Raw genomic sequence first — 18,701 nt, 5'->3', positions numbered from 1 at the left:
AAACAAAAGAAAAGAACGTTCCGATTGTGACGTCACAATCGCACTTGTCGAACGTTCTCTCTCGCCCGCCTCCTTCACCTCCCCCCCCCCAAGAGGGCAGACAAAAAGGAGAGCCACGTTGTGTTTTTGTTTTTGTTTTTAATTTATATACCGCCCTTCTCCGGAGACTCAGGGCGGCTTACAATGCGTTAAGCAATAGCCTTCATTCTTTTGTATATTTTATACAAAGTCAGCTTATTGCCCCCACAAACTGGGTCCTCAATTTACCTACCTTAGAAAGGATGGAAGGCTGAGTCAACCTTGAGCCTGGTAAGATTCGAACCTGCAGAAATTGCAGGCAGCTGATGTTAATAACGGTGCATTAAACCACTGTACTACCAAGGCTCCTTATGTTATTTAGTTTATTTTGGATTTATATACCGCCCTACTCCCAAAGGACTCAGGGCGGTGAACTGCCAAAGATAAAACACATATAATATAATATAAAATTTAAAAAAAACAATTGAAAACACATTAAATAAATTTGGCCCATAATGATTAAAACACCCCTGTTTTTAAAAACAAATTAAAATTAAACAATTTAAAAGGAGTCAGGCCAGCCCAGCCTGCTGGAATAAAAAGGTCTTGAGGGCACGGCGGAAAGTGTGTAAATCCGGGATCCTCCGTATCTCCAGGGGGAGCTCGTTCCAAATGGCAGGTGCCCCCACAGAGAAGGCTCTCCCCCTGGGGGCCGCAGGTCGACACTGGTGGCCCCCATCGCCAGTAATCCAACACCAAGATAAGATCACGAAAGGAAGACAGAACACATCAAACCTGGATTGTTTGGTAAATAAATGTATAAGCTCTGCTGCTTTCTTCAAAAGCTTTCTTAGCTTTTTGAAAACAAGGCGAAGACCAACAAATTATAACCTTTATTATTGTGTATCAAATAAAGTAGTAATGATGAGCCTTGATGGCGCAGCAGACTAAAGTGCTGTTAAGTAGCACCAGCTGCCTGCAATTACTGCAAGTTCAAATCTCACCAGGCTTCAAGGTTGACTCAGCCTTCCATCCTTCCGAGGTAGGTAAAATTGAGGACCCGGATTGTGGGGGCAATAAACTGACTTTATATAAAAAAGAACACTGCTTAGGGGGGGCCGAAAGCCCTACTAAGCAGGTATATACAAAAGTATGAAGGCTATTGCTTAACGCATTGTAAGCCGCCCTGAGTCTCCGGAGAAGAGCGGCATATAAAATTGAACCAATAAACAATCATCAAGAATGTCATCAAGAAATTAATGCTTGATGCTGTGGGAAGCCCTCCTCCTCCTCCCCACCTGCAGAAGAATGAAATTTTTTTTGGGGGGGGGAATATTAAAAAAGGCAGAATATTATATCTCCCCAAAGGGAGAAATGGAGAAACATGCTCTCAAAGGCAGAAAGCAGTCCCCAGTCTTTCTTCATAGCCCACAGCAGATGCCAGCACTTAAAGAGATTAAAGAGTTTATTGAAAAAGGAAGGCAACTATCTAGATAGCTCTATTCATAAGCAAAGCAAACACCGCAGAGGCAGAAATCCATTGGAGACAGGATATTTCGAAACTCCTTGCAGCAAAGTTTGGCAGCTAACAAAAGCAGAATGGTAGGATTAGAACATGTAGCCCCTTACCCAAGATCCAACACAGGACGAAAGCCATTAGCCACAACAGGAATTGCTCAACATCTTTTCAGAACACAAGTCCCTTCATTGCACCACCCTCAGAACAGTTCAGACTTCAATGTCACGGAAACCTATAAAGATCCATCCACTCATTCAACTATTTGTTCGGCTGACCCAGAACTGTGCTTTGTCTTTGTGTGTGTGATTCCGTTATCAATAAACTTTCTTTCCAATCAGCCTCCATGTTGTTTCCAGCGTCTTTCTCCCAGCTTGGAACTGAACCAGACAGATTTTCCTTCCAACAATGTCCTTTAACGACTTTTTAAGAAGAACCTAGAGCAGGGGTCCGCAACCTTAAACGCTCAAAGAGCCACAAAGGTCCTAACCGGAAGACCCCATTCAATTCTGGAGCTGACCGGAAGTCCGGTTCCTACATCATAGAGTCTCCTCCTAGCATGGCATCCTTTTTCCTCTGCTGACCGGAAGTCCAATTCCCCCACCATAGAGTCTCCTCCTAGTGTGGCATCCTTTTTCCTCTACCTGTCCTAACCTAAATCCCTATCAATTGTGGAGCCGACCAGCAGAGGGAACCCCAGCAGAGGGATGAAAGAGCCACATGCGGCTCCAGAGCCGCAGGTTGCTGACCCCTTGCCTAGAGACAGTCACTTACCTAAAATGGTATAAGTCACTGTTGGTGAACCTTTTTGGCACCGAGTGCTGAAATGGGAGCACGCGTGTGTGCCGGAAACGGGAAGAGCAGCCACCCTGTCCAGCCCCCTGCTATATGCATGATGGCGAAGCTATGGCATGCGTGCCGGAAGTGGCATGCAGAGCCATCTCTCCAGGCGTGCGAGCCATCGCCTGTTACTCTTCTGGGTTCCAGCACGCCGATTAGCTGGTCTTCATGCACGCACACGCACCAGAAACCGGAAGACTAGGTGGCTGGTGCACATGCACACATGCCGGAAACCAGAAGATCATCTTCCCAGTGCGCGCATGCACACCGGGCAGTTGTTCTTCCGATTTCCGGCACACAAATGCGCATGAAGATCAGCTGGCTGGCACGCCGCAACCCGGAAGAGCAACAGCTGACAGCTTGCTTGCCCAGAGAGATGGCTCTGTGTGCCACTTCTGGCACACATGCCATAGCTTCGCCATCACGGGTATAGTTCGGTGGTGAAATCTAAAATTTGTTAGTACCAGTTCTGTGGGTGTGGCTTGGGGGGGGTAATGTGACAGTGGGCGTGGCCAATTTTTTTTTCTTTTAAAACCATTTTTTCTACAACCTCTTCGGTGAAGAGGTTGCCAAAAAACGCTTTCAAAAGGCTCTGACGATCCCAGCTGAGTTGCCTGATCGCCAGAGGCTTTTTTTCTTTTAAAAGCCTCTGCCGACCAGGCAACTCAGCTGGGATCATCAGCTGACGATCCCTTTGACGATCCCAGCTGAGCCGCGCGATCATCAGAGGCTTTTTTTTTTTACTTTTAAAAGCATTTTTTTGGCCGAAGAGGTTGTAGAAAAAATGCTTTTAAAAATTAAAAGAAAAAGCCTCTGATGATTGTGCAGCTCAGCTGGACATGGGGGGGGGGGGGGACCAGGGATTTTTGCTACCGGTTCTCCGAACCACCCGCCTCCATCGCTATCGGATCGGGCGATCCGGTCCGAACCGGGAGCATTTCACCCCTGGTATTGAGCAGGTATTGAGCAGCCCTGGTATTGAGCAGGGAGCTGGACTAGAAGACCTTCAAAGTCCCTTCCAGCTCATTCTATTCTAAACGACTGGTCTTTATCCTGCTTCAGTTTTATCCCCTATCCCACTAAATGTCACAAGTGGGTTACCACGTGACTGGAGCTGTTTTTAATCACCTTTTTTTTAATTGCAGTGTTCAGTAAGCAAATACCACGTCCATAAAGCAAGTCCATTGTTCACTATGGGCTGTTTTTGCTGAAAACTGGAAGGAAATGCTGGTTTTCTCCAAAAATGTCATAAATTGCGGTCACGTGACTGGGTGCAGCAAAAGGCCATAAATGCAGGCTGTTCGCTGAGTGTCCAAAATGGAGTCATGTGACTGCAGGGCAGCTGTCGGAACTTTGAAACCAAGTCCTAATACCTTTTGAGTGGTCCATAGTGATTGCTAGCAACCGGTCATAGGTCAAAGGGCTACCTACACTGTGAGATAGGTGGCCTTGTAAAAAACGTAAATAATTTAGATTAAGAGTTTTGCCTACAACCGACTTGCAGCAGCTACTGCTTTTGAAGAAAAGGCTCCCTCCCAAAGGAGGCCCCCAAATGCAATTTTAATGTGACAGAGGCTTTAAAGAATTCAATACAGGGAGCAATTGTGTTATCTATATTTAATTAATCTAAACTAGCATCCACTTTATTTATTTATTTTTCCCCCCTTAGTTTGCAAGGGTTTGCACGACCCTTTAGAGCAAGGGTGTCAAATTCGCGGCCCGCAGGTCAGATGCATCACACTCTGGTCACGCCTACCCCCATTTTAGCAAAGGGGGAAAAAAGTTATGATGCGTCACATGATGACAACATGTTGTTGCGAGTTTGACACCCCAGCTTTAGAGAGCTGAAGTCATTTGTAAAATGCAACCGACCACCCCTCATTTTGGCCAAAACTCCCTTAAGAGGCATTAAACAATACAGGTAGTCCTCCACTTACAACAGTTCATTTAGTGACCGTTTGAAGTTACCACGGCACTGGAAAAAGTGACTTATGACCATTTTTCACACGTATGACCATTGCAACATCCCCATGGTCACGTGATTTACGTTCAGATGCTTGACAACTGACTCACATTTATGACCGTTGCAGTGTCCCGGGGTCATGTGATTCCCTTTTGCGACCTTCTGAGGAGCAAAGTCAAGGGGGAAACCAGATTCACTTAACAACAGTATTACTAATTTAACAACTGCAGTGATTCACTTAACAAATGTGGGAAGAAAAGTCATAAAATGGGGCAAAATTCACTTAACACACTTCTCACTGAGCAACATAAATTTTGGGCTCAATTGTGGTCATAAGTTGAGGACTACCTGTATTTAAGGTCTTGGGGGTACAATTAGTGTGTGTATTAAATGCACTTTATTTCCCAAAATTACATTTAAATCCAGTCAATTCATGTTCAAATTCTCAGATGAGAAGAATGAAAGTCACTCTGGGAAAACAAAATCATTTTGTGTTCTGCAACTCAATGGGGACAGATTGAGGAGTCAAATCCATCCCCCATTTATTTTGCTTTTCACAATCAGTTTTATTGTTTTCCCCACTAATTTTTACCTCAGAAGAAGTGGTTTGGTCAAGTACAGGTAGTCCTCACCTTACGACCAGTAGCTTAGTGACTGTTCAGAATTATGATGGATCATAATGGCCATGAGTTCATTTAATGACCACTGCAAAAAAGGTCATAAAATCGAGTGCAGTCATGTGGTGACTCCCTTAATGACCACCTTGATTTACAATCATAATTCCAGGCTCAATTATTGCTGTAAATCGAGGACTATCTGTAGCCATCGATAATCCACAAGCAATTCTAATATGTGGTAAATTCCTATCTTCTTTTTACACATCTGTAAAGGGCTGCTATGAGATATGCTCAAAAAAGGCAAAATGGCAGCGGCAACAATATGATTGAAACACTGCCTGTTTTTAAATGTGTGTTAACTAGCTACATTCAGATAGAATAAGCCTAAATTATTCCAGTTTATATAGTCCACAGTGGACTATAGTATAATAGTCCACTGTGGGCTATAGTACTGTATAATAGTCCACAGAGTTTTTTCATTCTTGTTTTACCTCTCTCATTCATGCAAGTGGATGAAGATACTAGATATAATTTAGAATTGTGATAAACGCATTACTATCTCTAAATTAATTCTGTTCATAATCTTAACTTGTTCTAAAAAAAGAGGAATCCAGGTTCAGATAGAATTTGAAGCAAGGCATTTCTAGTTTATCTGGAACAAAATGAGAATAAATATACTGCTCAAAATAATAAAGGGAACACAAGCAGAAGACATCCGAGATCTGAATGAATGAAATAGCCTTATTAAATACTTTGTTCTTTACATACAGTAATTTATACACTGCTCAAACAACTAAAGGGAACACAAAACTACTGTATGTAATGAACAAAGTATTTAATAAGGCTATTTCATTCATTCAGATCTTGGATGTCTTCTGCTTGTGTTCCCTTTATTTTTTTGAGCAGTGTAGTCTGCTTACACCCATACATCACTCGTTCTAAATAAATCAGGAATCAGGGCTTGTATCATTCTAAGCAAACAGAGGCACAATATCTATTATTATTTCCCTATTAGACAACCTGTGACAGCTTAGTTGTCTAAAAGGAAAATAATAATGATATTGGTATTTTTCAAAGATATTTCTTGACCAGATCTTTCAATGTCTTCAACAAAGGCAGAGCTTCTAATGTACTTTAAAAATTCTCTAAAAATCCAGGGAGACCTTCAAGAGATGTCTCTGCTTTGAAAGTAGACCATACTGAACTATCCAGCAATCAAACATTAACAAGAGGAAATGTTTTATAACGTTTTGTATTATGGCCTAAGCTTTTACGATCATTTTTATGTCATGAAATATTTAATAACATTTCCGAATTTCAAATCCAGAGGAGTCGTTTTGGATGCATTCTATAAGTTAGTCCATTTGAGGTACCTTGGTTAAAAAATTGTTGCCCTATGAGGTACCATTTTGCCCAGTTAAAAGTTACGGGAATTTTTAATGGTTTATCATCACCCATTTGTTTGTTCCTGATTCACTTTTCTACCACATGCTCACCCATGCTTGAACTCTCTCTTGCAGAGAAACACAACACCGTAGCTTCGCAACAAAATTTATTACGACCGCGTTAAAGCGCAATTGTGCATGGAGAATGAGAAGCAGTCAACAGCTGCAGGTTTTGTTAGCTTTTATGTGCTAAATATGTTTGGGGGAGAAGTAGCTTAATTGGTGAGAAAATTCAATTACGGTTCCACTTCCAGGCTATTACAAATAGAAAATGTGGAACTCAAGAGCCCCCCCCCCATAGCCTTTAAATCTAGATACATTAGGATAACATCACCTTGAATTTGGGGAATTATACTCTCAAGATATTGAGAGTAAAAATCAGACTGCAGAACAACATAGCATCTGCAGGTGCTGATTTATACATCATACCTCTCACGGGTTGATTCTAACAGAGAATGTCTCAACCCTGGTGACTTTTAAGATGTGTGGACTTCAACTCCCAGAATTCCCCAGCTGGGAGTTTAAGTCTACACATCTTAAAGTTGCCACGGTTGAGAAACACCGTGCTAGAAACAAACAAGTGAACTGCATGAAATACATTGCATTGAGTTAGAGTTTTTCATCTGTGGCAACTTTAAGATAAGTAGACTTCAACTTCCAGAATTCCCCAGCTAGCCACATTGGCTGGGGAATTCTGGGTGTTGAAGTCCACCTGTCTTACATCTGTCAAGGTTGAGCAACTCTGTTTTAATGCCTTCCCTTCAAATGTTATAAATTCCAAAACTTCCCTTGTGCACGAACACCGTATTCCTCCAAACAGGAATACTATGTCATTTCAACCGTCCTTTTTAAAAAAAAAAAAAACAATATTTGCAATGGGACGTACCTATAGTTTAATTATTAAAGGAATTTACATGGCTATCCACCTCACAGCAGGGACTCCGTACCTAGACATTGTGTGAGAGACTGCCATGGGGCCCAAGATCTGAAAAGTCCCGTGACTAGGGAGAAAGAGGTGAAGAAGGCGCTCGCTCTCCAATCTAGGCTTGTGAGCTTCCCCAACACAGCCAATAGGCCACTGTGTGACTCAGAATGCTGGTTTGCATGGGTTAACGGCCAGACCCAGCAGGATTCTCTAGCAATTCTTAAATAAAACAGGATCCCATAATATGTTTAAGAATTAGAAGACTATCAACCTGTCTCTTTTCTTCGCAGGCAAATGAAAGCAGCTACATTTATTTTGTTGTTTTCAAATAAACTCTTAGGTCTAATTTGCTAGACCTATTGAACTATTTCCCTAGGATGGCTTTGCGCAGGACAATTGGAGGGCTCCGGATTCAGAAACATTGCACTAAACATCAAATTATTTTAAAAAAGTGCTAACTTGAGAGCTCTTTCACTGCAGGGACGAAGTACCTGAGACGTTATGCATAGTGCTTTTGGGATAAACATGCTAATCTTAAATCAGGGATGAAATCCAGCCGGTTCTGGAGAAACGGTAGCGGAAATTTTGAATAGTTTGGAGAACTGGCAAATACCACCTCTGGCTGGCCCCAGAGTGGGGTGGGAATGGAGATCTTGCAGTATCCTTCCCCTGCCATGCCCACCAAGCCACGCCCACCAAGCCACACCCACAGAACCGGTAGTAAAAAAATTTGAATTTCACCATTGGCTTAAATCCACAGTCTCGTAGCATCTTAAGACTCCCGTGTATTGCAAAAAGAGATTTTCCCATGCCCTTAATCAGCGGTACATTCCTTTTCATGCTGCCCCTAAACCGTTAAAAATCATGGCAACGCTGTGACTTTTCATTGGTCCTCTAAATACGTTTAAGTCTTCGACTTACAATTTAGATAGTGACCGTTCAAAGTTAAAACGGTGCTGAAAAAAGTGATTTACAACTGGTCCTTGAATTTATGACCATTGCAGCATCCATGTGTTCATGTGATCAAAGTTTGAGTGCTTGGGAACTGACATGTTTACAATAGTTGTAGAATCCGGTGTGTGTCTGTGTTTGTGTGTCACGATTGCCTTCCCAGGGGATGTCCGGCAAGCAAAGTCAATGGAGAAAGTCAAATTTGCTTAATGACTGTGTGATTTGCTTCATGACTATGGCAAAAAGGTAAAATCAGGCACGACTCACTTAATGACCATCTCGCTTAGCGACAGAAGTTTCAGTCCCAATGGTGGTTGTGAGTCGAGGAGTACCTGTACTGTCACCATGGGCTTTTGGCAGGGAGGAGGCAGAGAGGGAGGAGCGGAGTCTCCACTGAGTATTAGAAAGGATAGATGTCAACCCACCCGCTTCCAGCATTGATGACGTTACCTAGTTTGGCAATGAAACGTCTGCGAGGAAAACAACAAGCTCAGAGAGCATCAAGTACATGTTCATAGCCAGTAAAAAATTAGCCACTTGCAAAGCTGTGTTTGTGCTGGAACATGAGTTTTTCCTCATCCTTTTCTTGCAAAGCGTGGTATCTTTCCTGCACGAAGTCTTCCAACACTGTTTGATTTTCAGTTCCCCACTGTTGAGATCAACCCAGTTCCAGCTTCTGACCAGGTCAAAAGTCATTTGAACTCCGAAACCATGAAGGAAGGAGGAGTTTCATACTGTAGAAAGGAGGGCTGTCTTCCTAGCAAGGGTGGGCCAGCAAGGCCCGGAGGAAGGGTAGAGCGCTGATCTTCCATCCGGGTCCCTTGAGCTGTGAGCAATAAATCCAGCAGCCCTTGAATTCCCACTGGGATAGGAGGCTCCGTGCGCTGATCCTCAAGACGCTGGCTCTGCAGAAGAGGGAGAAGGAGTTAGAGGCTACAGGTAATCCTCGACTTACACCCACAATTGAGCCCAAAAGTTCTGTCACTAAGCGAGACATTTGCTACGTGAGTTTTGCTCCATTTTACGACCTTCCTTCACTGCAGTTGTTCAGCTAGTACCTTGAAACTGGCTTTCCCCGTTAACTTTGCTTGTCAGAGGGTTGCAAAAGATACTTTGATTTTGGTTTTACCGGTTAGACTGATAGATCTTTATAGAAATGGCTTGTTCCAGGGGTGAAATCCAGCAGGTTCTGACGGGTTCTGGAGAACCGGCAGCGGAAATTTTGAGTAGTTTGGAGAACCGGCAAATACCACCTCTGGCTGGCCCCAGAGTGGGGTTGGAATGGAGATTTTGCAGTATCCTTCCCCTGGAATGCGGTGGGAATGGAGATTTTGCAGTATATTTCCCCTGCCATGCCCACCAAGCCACACCATGCCCACAGAACCGGTAATAAAAAAAATTGGATTTCGCCACTGGCTTCAGTAGTGGGTTGCTCCCGGTTTGCACCGGTTCACAAGAACCGGTAGTAAAAATTTGTAGTAGTTCCGAGAACCGGTAATAAAATTGGCTGGCCACGCCCCCGAACCGGTCCCCGGCCCGGTCGCCGCTCACTTACCCCGCCCACCTCATCAGTGGCTTTTTTTTTTTTTTACTTTTAAAAGCATTTTTCTACAACCTCTTCAGCCGAAAAAATGCTTTTAAAAATAAATAAATAAAAAAAAAGCCTCTGATGATCCCGCAGCTCAGCTGGGAACATCAGAGGCTTTTCAAAGCATTTTTTTCTACAAGCTCTTCAGTCAACATTAAATTGATTTTAATGTTTATGTAATTTTTTGTTCCTTCTGGTAAGCTGCCCTGAGTCCTTCGGGAGAAGGGCGGCATATAAATTACATAAATAAATAAATAAATATTTCACATTTTTTTTAGTGGGAAATGAAACAAAGCGATGAGCTGGGTTAAGCTGGCCCTCTAAGATAGATGCAAATGAAGTCCAGTGGACAGCCTCAAACATGGGTTCGGAGCTCTCCTCTTGGTTTATTTATTTATTTATTGACCCTCCAGAGAGGTCCCTGCACTGGGCCACCCGCAGGTTTAATGTAGATGAAAATCTAAGAAGAATCTGCTTCAAATGAAAATCTATGGAGTTTCTCCAGGTCATGGTTGTCCCAAAGGTGCTTTTTCCAAGAGTTTTCCAAAATGCAGTCATATGACTGGGGGGACAGGCATCAAAACTTTGGAACCGAGTGATATCTTTTGGGGGGGGTCCATGGCAACTGTAAATGTTTGCTAAACAACTGGTCAAAAGTTGAGGACTTCTGGTAGGCTATAATAATAAAATCTTGCAAGTCTACCCATGTCCCAAAGGTACTTTTTCAAGAGGCAACTGGACTTTCTGGTTTTTCCTTGAAGACATGTCGCTTCTCATCCAAGAAACTTCCCAGAGCGGAAAAAGCTTCTTAGATGAGAAGCCAAACATCTTCAAAGAAAACCCAAAAAGTCCAGCTGCCTCTTGAAAAAGCACTTTTGGGAGTTTAAATGAAAGATAGCCCAACCCTATCCATATTCTTGAGGTATTTTTCTCATAGCCCTCACTGACTGCCCTCAGCAGATGAAAAAGAAGGGTGGGGGGAAGGGCAGGAATGAAGGTCTATGTTTGTTTTTTATACACACACACAGAGGCAAACACACAAAAGAGCAATTTGTGTAGTTTTAAGGTTTTTAAAAGCAATGGACGTATGCATCTGAAATAGATAACTCTCCAAGAAGCAGTAAATTGTTCGAACAGTTACATAGCTATATTTATTATACACAGTCACATTTAGTTTATTCTCTTGTTTCATAAAATTCACTGCTGCTAGATGAAGAAGACGACTCTGAAATTGTTTCCAGCTCAGGCTCATTGAATCATAAAACTAAACATTTGCAGACCCTATGAATGCATCCAATAAAACCCACATCTGACAAATTTTATTGGTTAGCGAATCCTCCCCAAAGAATAAATTTATGTGAGATAAGTTTAAACTTTTAAACTTTTTAAAAAATTTAAATTTTAAATTTGTCTTAAGAATTTGGGGTGTTTTAAATTTCGTTTTTCGGGCCAAATTATTTAATTGTATTTTAATGCTTTTTAACATTTGTATTATATGTGTTTTATCTGGCTGTTCACCGCCCTGAGTCCTTCGGGAGTAGGGCGGTATACAAATTCAATTAATAATAATAATAATAATAATAATAATAATAATAATAATAATAATAATAATAATAATAATTTATTTGCCACCTCATGTGCTGCTTCAGACATACATAGTTTATATTGGGTTACTCAGACCGTGTGTAGGGAGCCAAGGGGTTGACTTCAGAGAAGGAATCTAGAAGCTTTTGGGGGGGGGGAGGGAAATCAACTTAACCAAAAACTTGAATCCAGAGAGGTGAGAGAATATTCCAGAGACTCATAAAAACCCATTGTGGTATAGGTAATCCTCAATTTACAGCCCAGGGATGAAATCCAGCAGGTTCTGACAGGTTCTGGAGAACCGGTAGCGGAAATTTTGAGTAGTTCGAGAACCGCCAAATACCACCTCTGGCTGGCCCCAGAGTGGGGTGGGAATGGAGATTTTGCAGTATCCTTCACCCAGGAGAGGGGAGGGAATGGGGATTCTGCAGTATCCTTCCCCTGCCACGACCACCAAGCCACGCCCACAGAAGCGGTAGTAAAAAAATTTGAATTTCACCACTGTTACAACCCTTTGTTTAGTGACGGCTCAAAGTTACAACAGCATTGAAAAAAGTGACTTATGAGCATTTTCCACACGACCGTTGCAGCATCCTCATGGTCACCTTATCAAAATCCTGATGCTTGGCAACTGGTTCATATTTACGACGGTTGCAGCGTTCCAGGGTCATGTGATCAATTTTGGCGACTTTCTGACAAGCAAAGTCAATGGGGATGCCAGATTCATTAACAACCAGGTTGCTAAGTTAAGAACTCTGGTGATTCACTTAACAACTCTGGCAAGAAAGGTTTCAAAATTCCCTTAACAACTGTCTTGCTTAACAACAGAAATTTTGGGCTGAATTGTGATTCTAAATCAAGGACTATCTGTATAAAAAGGAGGGAAGAAAAGACACGGGCAGTCTGTCTATGGAGATTCTCAGTCATTCAGGTCACAGTTGTCCCAAAGGAGCTTTTTTCAAGAGGTAACTGAATTTTCTTGTTTTTTCTTTGAAGACGTTTCGCTTCTCATCCAAGAAGCTTCTTCAGCTCTTCTCAGAGCTTCTCAGAGCTGAAGAAGCTTCTTGGATGAGAAGCGAAATGTCTTCAAAGAAAAACAAGAAAGTCCAGTTGCCTCTTGCAAAAGCACCTTTGGGACATGGGTAGGCTTGCGAGATGTTGTTATTATAGCCTACAAGGAGTCCTCAACTTATGACCAGTTGTTTAGCAAACATTTACAGTTACAATGGACCCCCCCAAAAGATATCATCCGGTTCCAAAGTTTTGATATCTGTCCCCCAGTCATATGACTGCATTTTGGGCACTTGGCAACAGGCCCGCATTTACGGCCATTTGCAATGGGCTCGTTGAAAGGCCACCACAAAAAAGGTTGGAAAATTAGGTTGGTCCTATGGGTGACGCACTTTATGACCATCATGATTTATGACTGGAATGGGAAGGGTCCATTATGGTTGTAAGTTGAAGACTGCCTGTATCTCAAGAAAGCATCATTCTGGTTGTTCTATAGTAGTTATGGCTAACCTTTTTGCCGTTGCGTGCCAAAAGCGGGGGGGAAGCGGGGGGGAGCGCTCGTGCGTGCCCACACCCATATTTTTTTTAATTAATTTTTTGCCCACACCCATAATTCAATCCACCCCAGCCCCCCTCCAGCATGCATGCGTGATCCCCCCCCCCACTTTTGGCATGCGATAGCATGGTGGGCCCAGTAGGCCCGGGTTTTGCCCTCCCCAGGCTCCAGAGGCTTTCTAGGAGCCTGGGGAGGGCAAAAACAGCCTTCCCCAACCCTCCAGAGGCCCGCCGGAGGCCGGAAACAGCCTGTTTCTTGACTTCCAGTGGGCCCGGAAGGCCCAAAAATCAATTGGCTGGTGCGCGCATGTGCACGCAGATATGGCTCCGTGTGCCACAGGTTCGCCATCATGGTTCTATAGAAAAAAAAACAACCTAACAGTTTCTATGATCTGAAAAAGTTTGAAAACCCCTGCCATATGGTAAAAACATCACATGACTGATACCTAAAAACTGTGTGACCAAATACTTATGGATTAATAATAATGAATCTTTAAGAAAAAGAAATCCTCTTTTAATCCTTCAATCATAATTGGAGTCCTTGAAGAGGTTTAATATTGAAGGGAAATTTTGAATTTATCAGATGTAAAATTCTTAATTTTACAATAAAAATTATCTTGCTTGGAACTGCCTATTTCTTCAACCACTACCTTAATCATTCTTAGGTCCTTGGTGGACTTGAATTATTAAGTTTTCACCCTCAATTGACTGTGAATTTAATTATAGATTACCCCCATGCAATAATAGACAGAGAAGCAAAGTCTGCTCTCACACTTCCTGCAGCAAATTCATTCTATCTTGCTGCCACAATTGACAATATTTTTCTTTTCTAATTTGCACTGCTAACCTCTCTGAACATATTCCTGACATAAAGAATGAAAATTGCAATAAAATTAAAACCTAAGGAATGCTTTAAAATTCTGAGTAGATACTCCTCATCTGGGCATTTGGACTAGTTTGGGCTATTTTTGTTTTTCTCAAAAATCCTTCAGTTTTTCTGCAAAATGTGAAGTTTTACCAAATCTCCAGAAACCTTACTCCTGATGGATCCTTCCCATGCAAATTTTGTTTAAATAAACAATGGCATTTCTATCCTGAAGGTGTGTGTGTGTGGTTCTGTAACGGTGATGTAATTGTCATTGTTAACTGTTCTATATTGATTTTGCTTTTCCTTCTCAGCGTGGATGTCTTGTATTGTTACAGTCAGTTTATTTATCCTTTCATATACTGCCCAGAGTGGCTGGTGAGGGGGAATCCTTAGAAATGGATTAAATAAATAGATCCTCACCCTGGAATTATTATTCATTTATTATTTTTTGCATAAATGACAGTACCTTTTTTCCCTTTGCACCACGGTAATTCCAAAGGAGAGAATCATAAGAGGACTGCAACTATAAAACTAGGGTTTATAAAGCTGTAAAACCATCTCATTACAACAACTTAAATCGTAAATTCTACAATTTTTAGTGTTTGGAAGGAGGATGACCCTGGGAAAAAAAAAAGGAGTCCTCCAAGAGGACGGGAGGTTGGAGGATCAATGGCACATACATACCTGGTGAGCTAGAATAGTGTCATAGAGTTGGTCTTCTGATATCCCAGAATTCTCTTCGCTGGCAACTTCAGGCCCTGCAAAATCCGCCCGCTGGTCGTTGAGCCTCCGGGCCTGGATTGTGGCCACCATGTCGAAAAACTCTTCAGCCTGGAGGGAAGTCAGAGAAGAGAAAAAGACTGTGCAAAAGGAAGGAGAAGAAGAGGAAGGAGAAGAAGACGGAGGAGAAGGAGAAGAAGGAGGAGAAGGAGGAGAAGGAAGAAGAGGAGGAACAGGAGGAAGAGGAGGAGGAAGAAGAGGAGGAGAAGGAGGAAGAGGAGGAGGAGGAGGAGGTGGTAGTGGAACAGGAGGAAGAGGAGGAGGAAGAAGAGGAGGAGAAGGAGGAAGAGGAGGAGGAGGAGGAGGAGGTGGTAGTGGAACAGGAGGAAGAGGAGGAAGAGGAGGAGGAGGAACAGGAGGAGAAGGAGGAATAGGAGGAGGAGGAGGAGGAGGAGGTGGAACAGGAGGAGGAGGAGGAGGAGGTGGAACAGGAGGAGAAGGAGGAAGAGCAGGAAGATGAGGAGGAAGAGAAGGAGGAGGAAACAAAAACAACAACATTGGATGAATTCATGCCCCACAATTATCAAGCTCCCCCCTTTTCTGATTTTGCACAATCCACTTGAACCAACGTTTCTCCAGAAGGATGGGCCTGCGCGTTACAACAAAGCAAAACAACAAGCCACGTTAAAACTTAACTAGGTTTGTGCGTGGTGGGAAATGCTACCAGTACTAAGCCCTGTGTGTTGACTTGGATAAGCATATAGTAAGAACCGAGACAAGGCATCAGATGACTCGCAGTGGAAACTGCCGGAGCTGAACAAGCCATGCAAGAGGAGGATGAGTTTTCCAACAACACCCAGACCAGGTTGTGAGGCTCCCCTCCCTTTCTCTCCTCCAGCACCCCTCCGTCCTGTGATCCCTTGCAAGGAAGGGGTGCGGTCCTCCAGCAGACCCCCCTGATTCTGCTTGCTCCCTCTGCACAGCACAACCACCTGAGGAAAAAAAATCTATCCAAATTTTGAGCGACTTGTAGACCGCTTGGCTGGGCCTGCAAGAATGAAGCCAGAGGCAGCAAGGCCTACAAGCCCTGACCAGCTACGTGCGAAGGTTTTGTCAGAGAGGTCACCAATGGAGTTGCTGACCCAGAGATCTCAGCAAGATTTTTCAGAAGTGATTTGGCCATTTCCTCCTTCATGGGTCTCGGAAAGAGAACGTCTTGGGTGCAAGTAAGAGGAGTAGGAAGTTTCTACTCCAGGAAGAGGAGTAGAGTTCAAAGCGCAAAAAGTTCATATTATATGCTACCGTACCACTACACAAGAATTTGATCTGGCAAACCGGCGCTAGATAAGGATTTCAAACTTCCTTTCGAAGAAGCCCCTTCAACAAAAGTAGTATCTGCAGCGTGTTTTTGTGTGTGTGTAAAGCGTTTTCTTGAAAAATGGGAGTCCCCCCTGTTTCTGGGCTTCCTAAAAGTTGGACATTTTAAGGGAAACGACCTTTCTCAGCGTGGTTTCTGGAAAGAAATATAGAAGAGCGAAGTTGGACATTTCTTGAGTTTTTTAACAATTCCCTGTCTCCTAAAGTGACCGTCGTTGTGTCGTTGAAGGTTGTTGCAGAGCCCAGGTTGATGTTTATAGTGAAGATCATTCACAATCAATAACAACTGGCATTAAAATTAAGGCATTTGTTGTGTTCTTTTATGGTAATTGTGTCATCTATGGCAGGGGCCTCCAAGCTTGGCAACTTTAAGACTTGCGGACTTCAACTCCCAAAATTCCTATGGTACCCAAATATCAGGAGGGGTTTTCCGTTTAACACAGCTTATTCAAAGAGATTAAAACCGCCATTCATTTAGCAACCATTCGAGTTACAATGGCACTGAAAAATGTGATTTACGGCCAGTCCTCAAATTTAAGACCATCTCAGCATCCCCACGATCACCTGATCAAAATTTGGGTGTTTGACCACTAGCGTGTATTTTTGATGGTTATAACATTCCTGAGATGATGTGATCATCATTTATGACCTTTCCAGCTGGTTTTTGACAAAGTTAATGCGGGAAGCCAGATTCATTTAATGACTGCATGATTCACTTAACAACTATAGTGATTCACTTATTTGTGGCAAAAATAAAAGATCATAAAATCTTAACAACTGCCTTGCTTAGCGACAAAAATCCTGGCTCCAATGTGGTCATAAGTCGAAGACTATCTTTAACTCACAGATGCCTTCTCACTAGAAATAAAAACAGCCTCTCCTTTTAATTTCAGAAATTCCTACTAATATGTCAGAGAAAAATGCACCATCTGAGTCCTTTTTCTGTGGCCCTAGACACCTTCTGTGGACTACTGTGGATTACTATGGACCACATGGAGTCCTTGACTTATGACCGCAATTGAGCCCAAAATTTCTGTTGTTAAGTGAAACATTTGTTAAATGAGTTTCATCCCATTTTACGTCCTTTTTTGTCACAGTTGTTAAGGGAATCACTGCAGCTGATAAGGTAAGTAACATGGTTGTTAAATGAATCTCGCTTCCCCCATTGGTTTTGCTTGTCAAAAGGTTGCAGAAGGGGATCATATGACCCTGGGACCCAGCAACGGTCATAAGTATGAACCAGTTGCCAAGCATCCGAATTTTGATCTCATGATCATGGGGATGCTCCAAAAATTGTAAGTGTGAAAAATGGTTGCAAGTTACTTTTTTAAGTACAACTACTGTTGTAATTTTGAACAGTCACTAAATGAACTGTTGTAAGTCGAGGACTACCTATACACAAATTCCTTGTGTGTCTATTCACACTTGGCCAAATAAAGCCTATTCTATTCTATTCTATTCTATTCTATTCTATTCTATTCTATTCTATTCTATTCTATTCCATTCCATTCCATTCCATTCCATTCCATTCCATTCCATTCCATTCTATTCTATTCTATTCTATTCTATTCTATTCCATTCCATTCCATTCCATTCCATTCCATTCCACTCCACTCCACATCACCCCACCCCACCCCATCCTATTCTATTGTCAAAAGTCAGACTCCTGGCTTTTTACATTTTGAGGTACCAAACTGCTAGCCCTACTACGTAAACCAGATCAGGAAATCAACTTCATAAGACGACTAAAACTAATTTTTATTGAGATGGGCTATAACAATAAATCTGGGCCATCCCTCCTCTCCCTCTTATACACCAGTGAATCAGGAACGTGTCTGCCTGAGTCGCTTCTGAATGTTATCTCGTTGCTCTGGACTTCAAAAATGTTTTGGGCCCTTTTACCTACATTAGTGTTTCTCAACCTTTTCTTCACCACGGACCAGTTTTAAGTACTTTTTGTGACCACAGACTATGGCCACGGACCACCAAGACTTAATTCAAGATTTAAATCATAACATTTCTACAAGCCATCGCGGAGCCCCTGTGACATCATGCCCCCCCCGAAGTCCGTGGACCACAGATTGAGAACCACTGACCTAGGTAATTGTTATTACAGACTTCCATTAAGATCACCTTCCTTACTCTCTATAGCACTGGCCCCCAAAGTTTGGGACACCAGAAACTGGTTCCATGGAGAGAGGTTTTTCCGCGGACTGGAGGGGCGTGATTTTGGATGCTGCTTGCTTCCTGCAGTTGGGGCTTCACTTGTTTGTGAAGCCTGGTTTTTGGCATGCCACAACCCGGTGCTGATCCAAGGACCAGGGGTTGGGAACCCCTGATCTATATGACAAGTGGACTTCAACTCCCAGAATTCCCAAGCCAGCAAGGGTGTGTGTGTGGGGGGGGGGAAATGAAAATTAAAATCCCAGCTCCAGATACCTCTGAGATACCTCTACCCCCAAAGCTGTTAAATACAGTCCTCGGACACACAAAAAAAAAACCCTCTTACTTTTGTAGAAAGTTAGCACCCACCCCTCTCCTTAGAAGAATGAAATATTTTGAGAAATATTAAAAAGGCAGAATGTTATATTTCCCTGGATGAGAAATGGAGAAACATGCTCTTGGAAAGAGCCTCCATCTTTCTTAATAGCCCTCAGCAGATGTCAGCAATTAAGAGATAAAAAGATAGCTAGCTCTATTCATAAGCAAATTCCCTCACCCAA

The 18,701-nt window shown here is 42.7% G+C and overlaps 1 protein-coding gene across 1 annotated transcript in view; it reads right to left on the bottom strand.

Moving 5' to 3' along the window:
* Positions 1-6,489: 6,489 nt before the first annotated feature.
* GPSM3 (G protein signaling modulator 3) overlaps positions 6,490-18,701 on the bottom strand; it is a 29,908-nt gene continuing 17,696 nt past the window's right edge. Inside the window, exons 4-5 of the mRNA XM_034421416.3 lie at positions 14,566-14,741; positions 6,490-9,180 (exon numbers count right to left, since the gene is read on the bottom strand). Coding sequence (XP_034277307.2) covers positions 8,968-9,180; positions 14,566-14,741 — 389 coding nt within the window. The 3' untranslated portion in view covers positions 6,490-8,967. The remainder of the gene's footprint in view (positions 9,181-14,565; positions 14,742-18,701) is intronic.

The sequence above is a fragment of the Pantherophis guttatus genome, chromosome 2 (assembly GCF_059756535.1).
Source record: "Pantherophis guttatus breed Tessera chromosome 2, ASM5975653v1, whole genome shotgun sequence".
Classification (NCBI taxonomy): Eukaryota; Metazoa; Chordata; class Lepidosauria; order Squamata; family Colubridae; genus Pantherophis; species Pantherophis guttatus.
The sequence above is the reverse complement of the archived record's forward strand: the minus strand, read 5'-3'. Positions and strand labels throughout refer to the sequence as shown.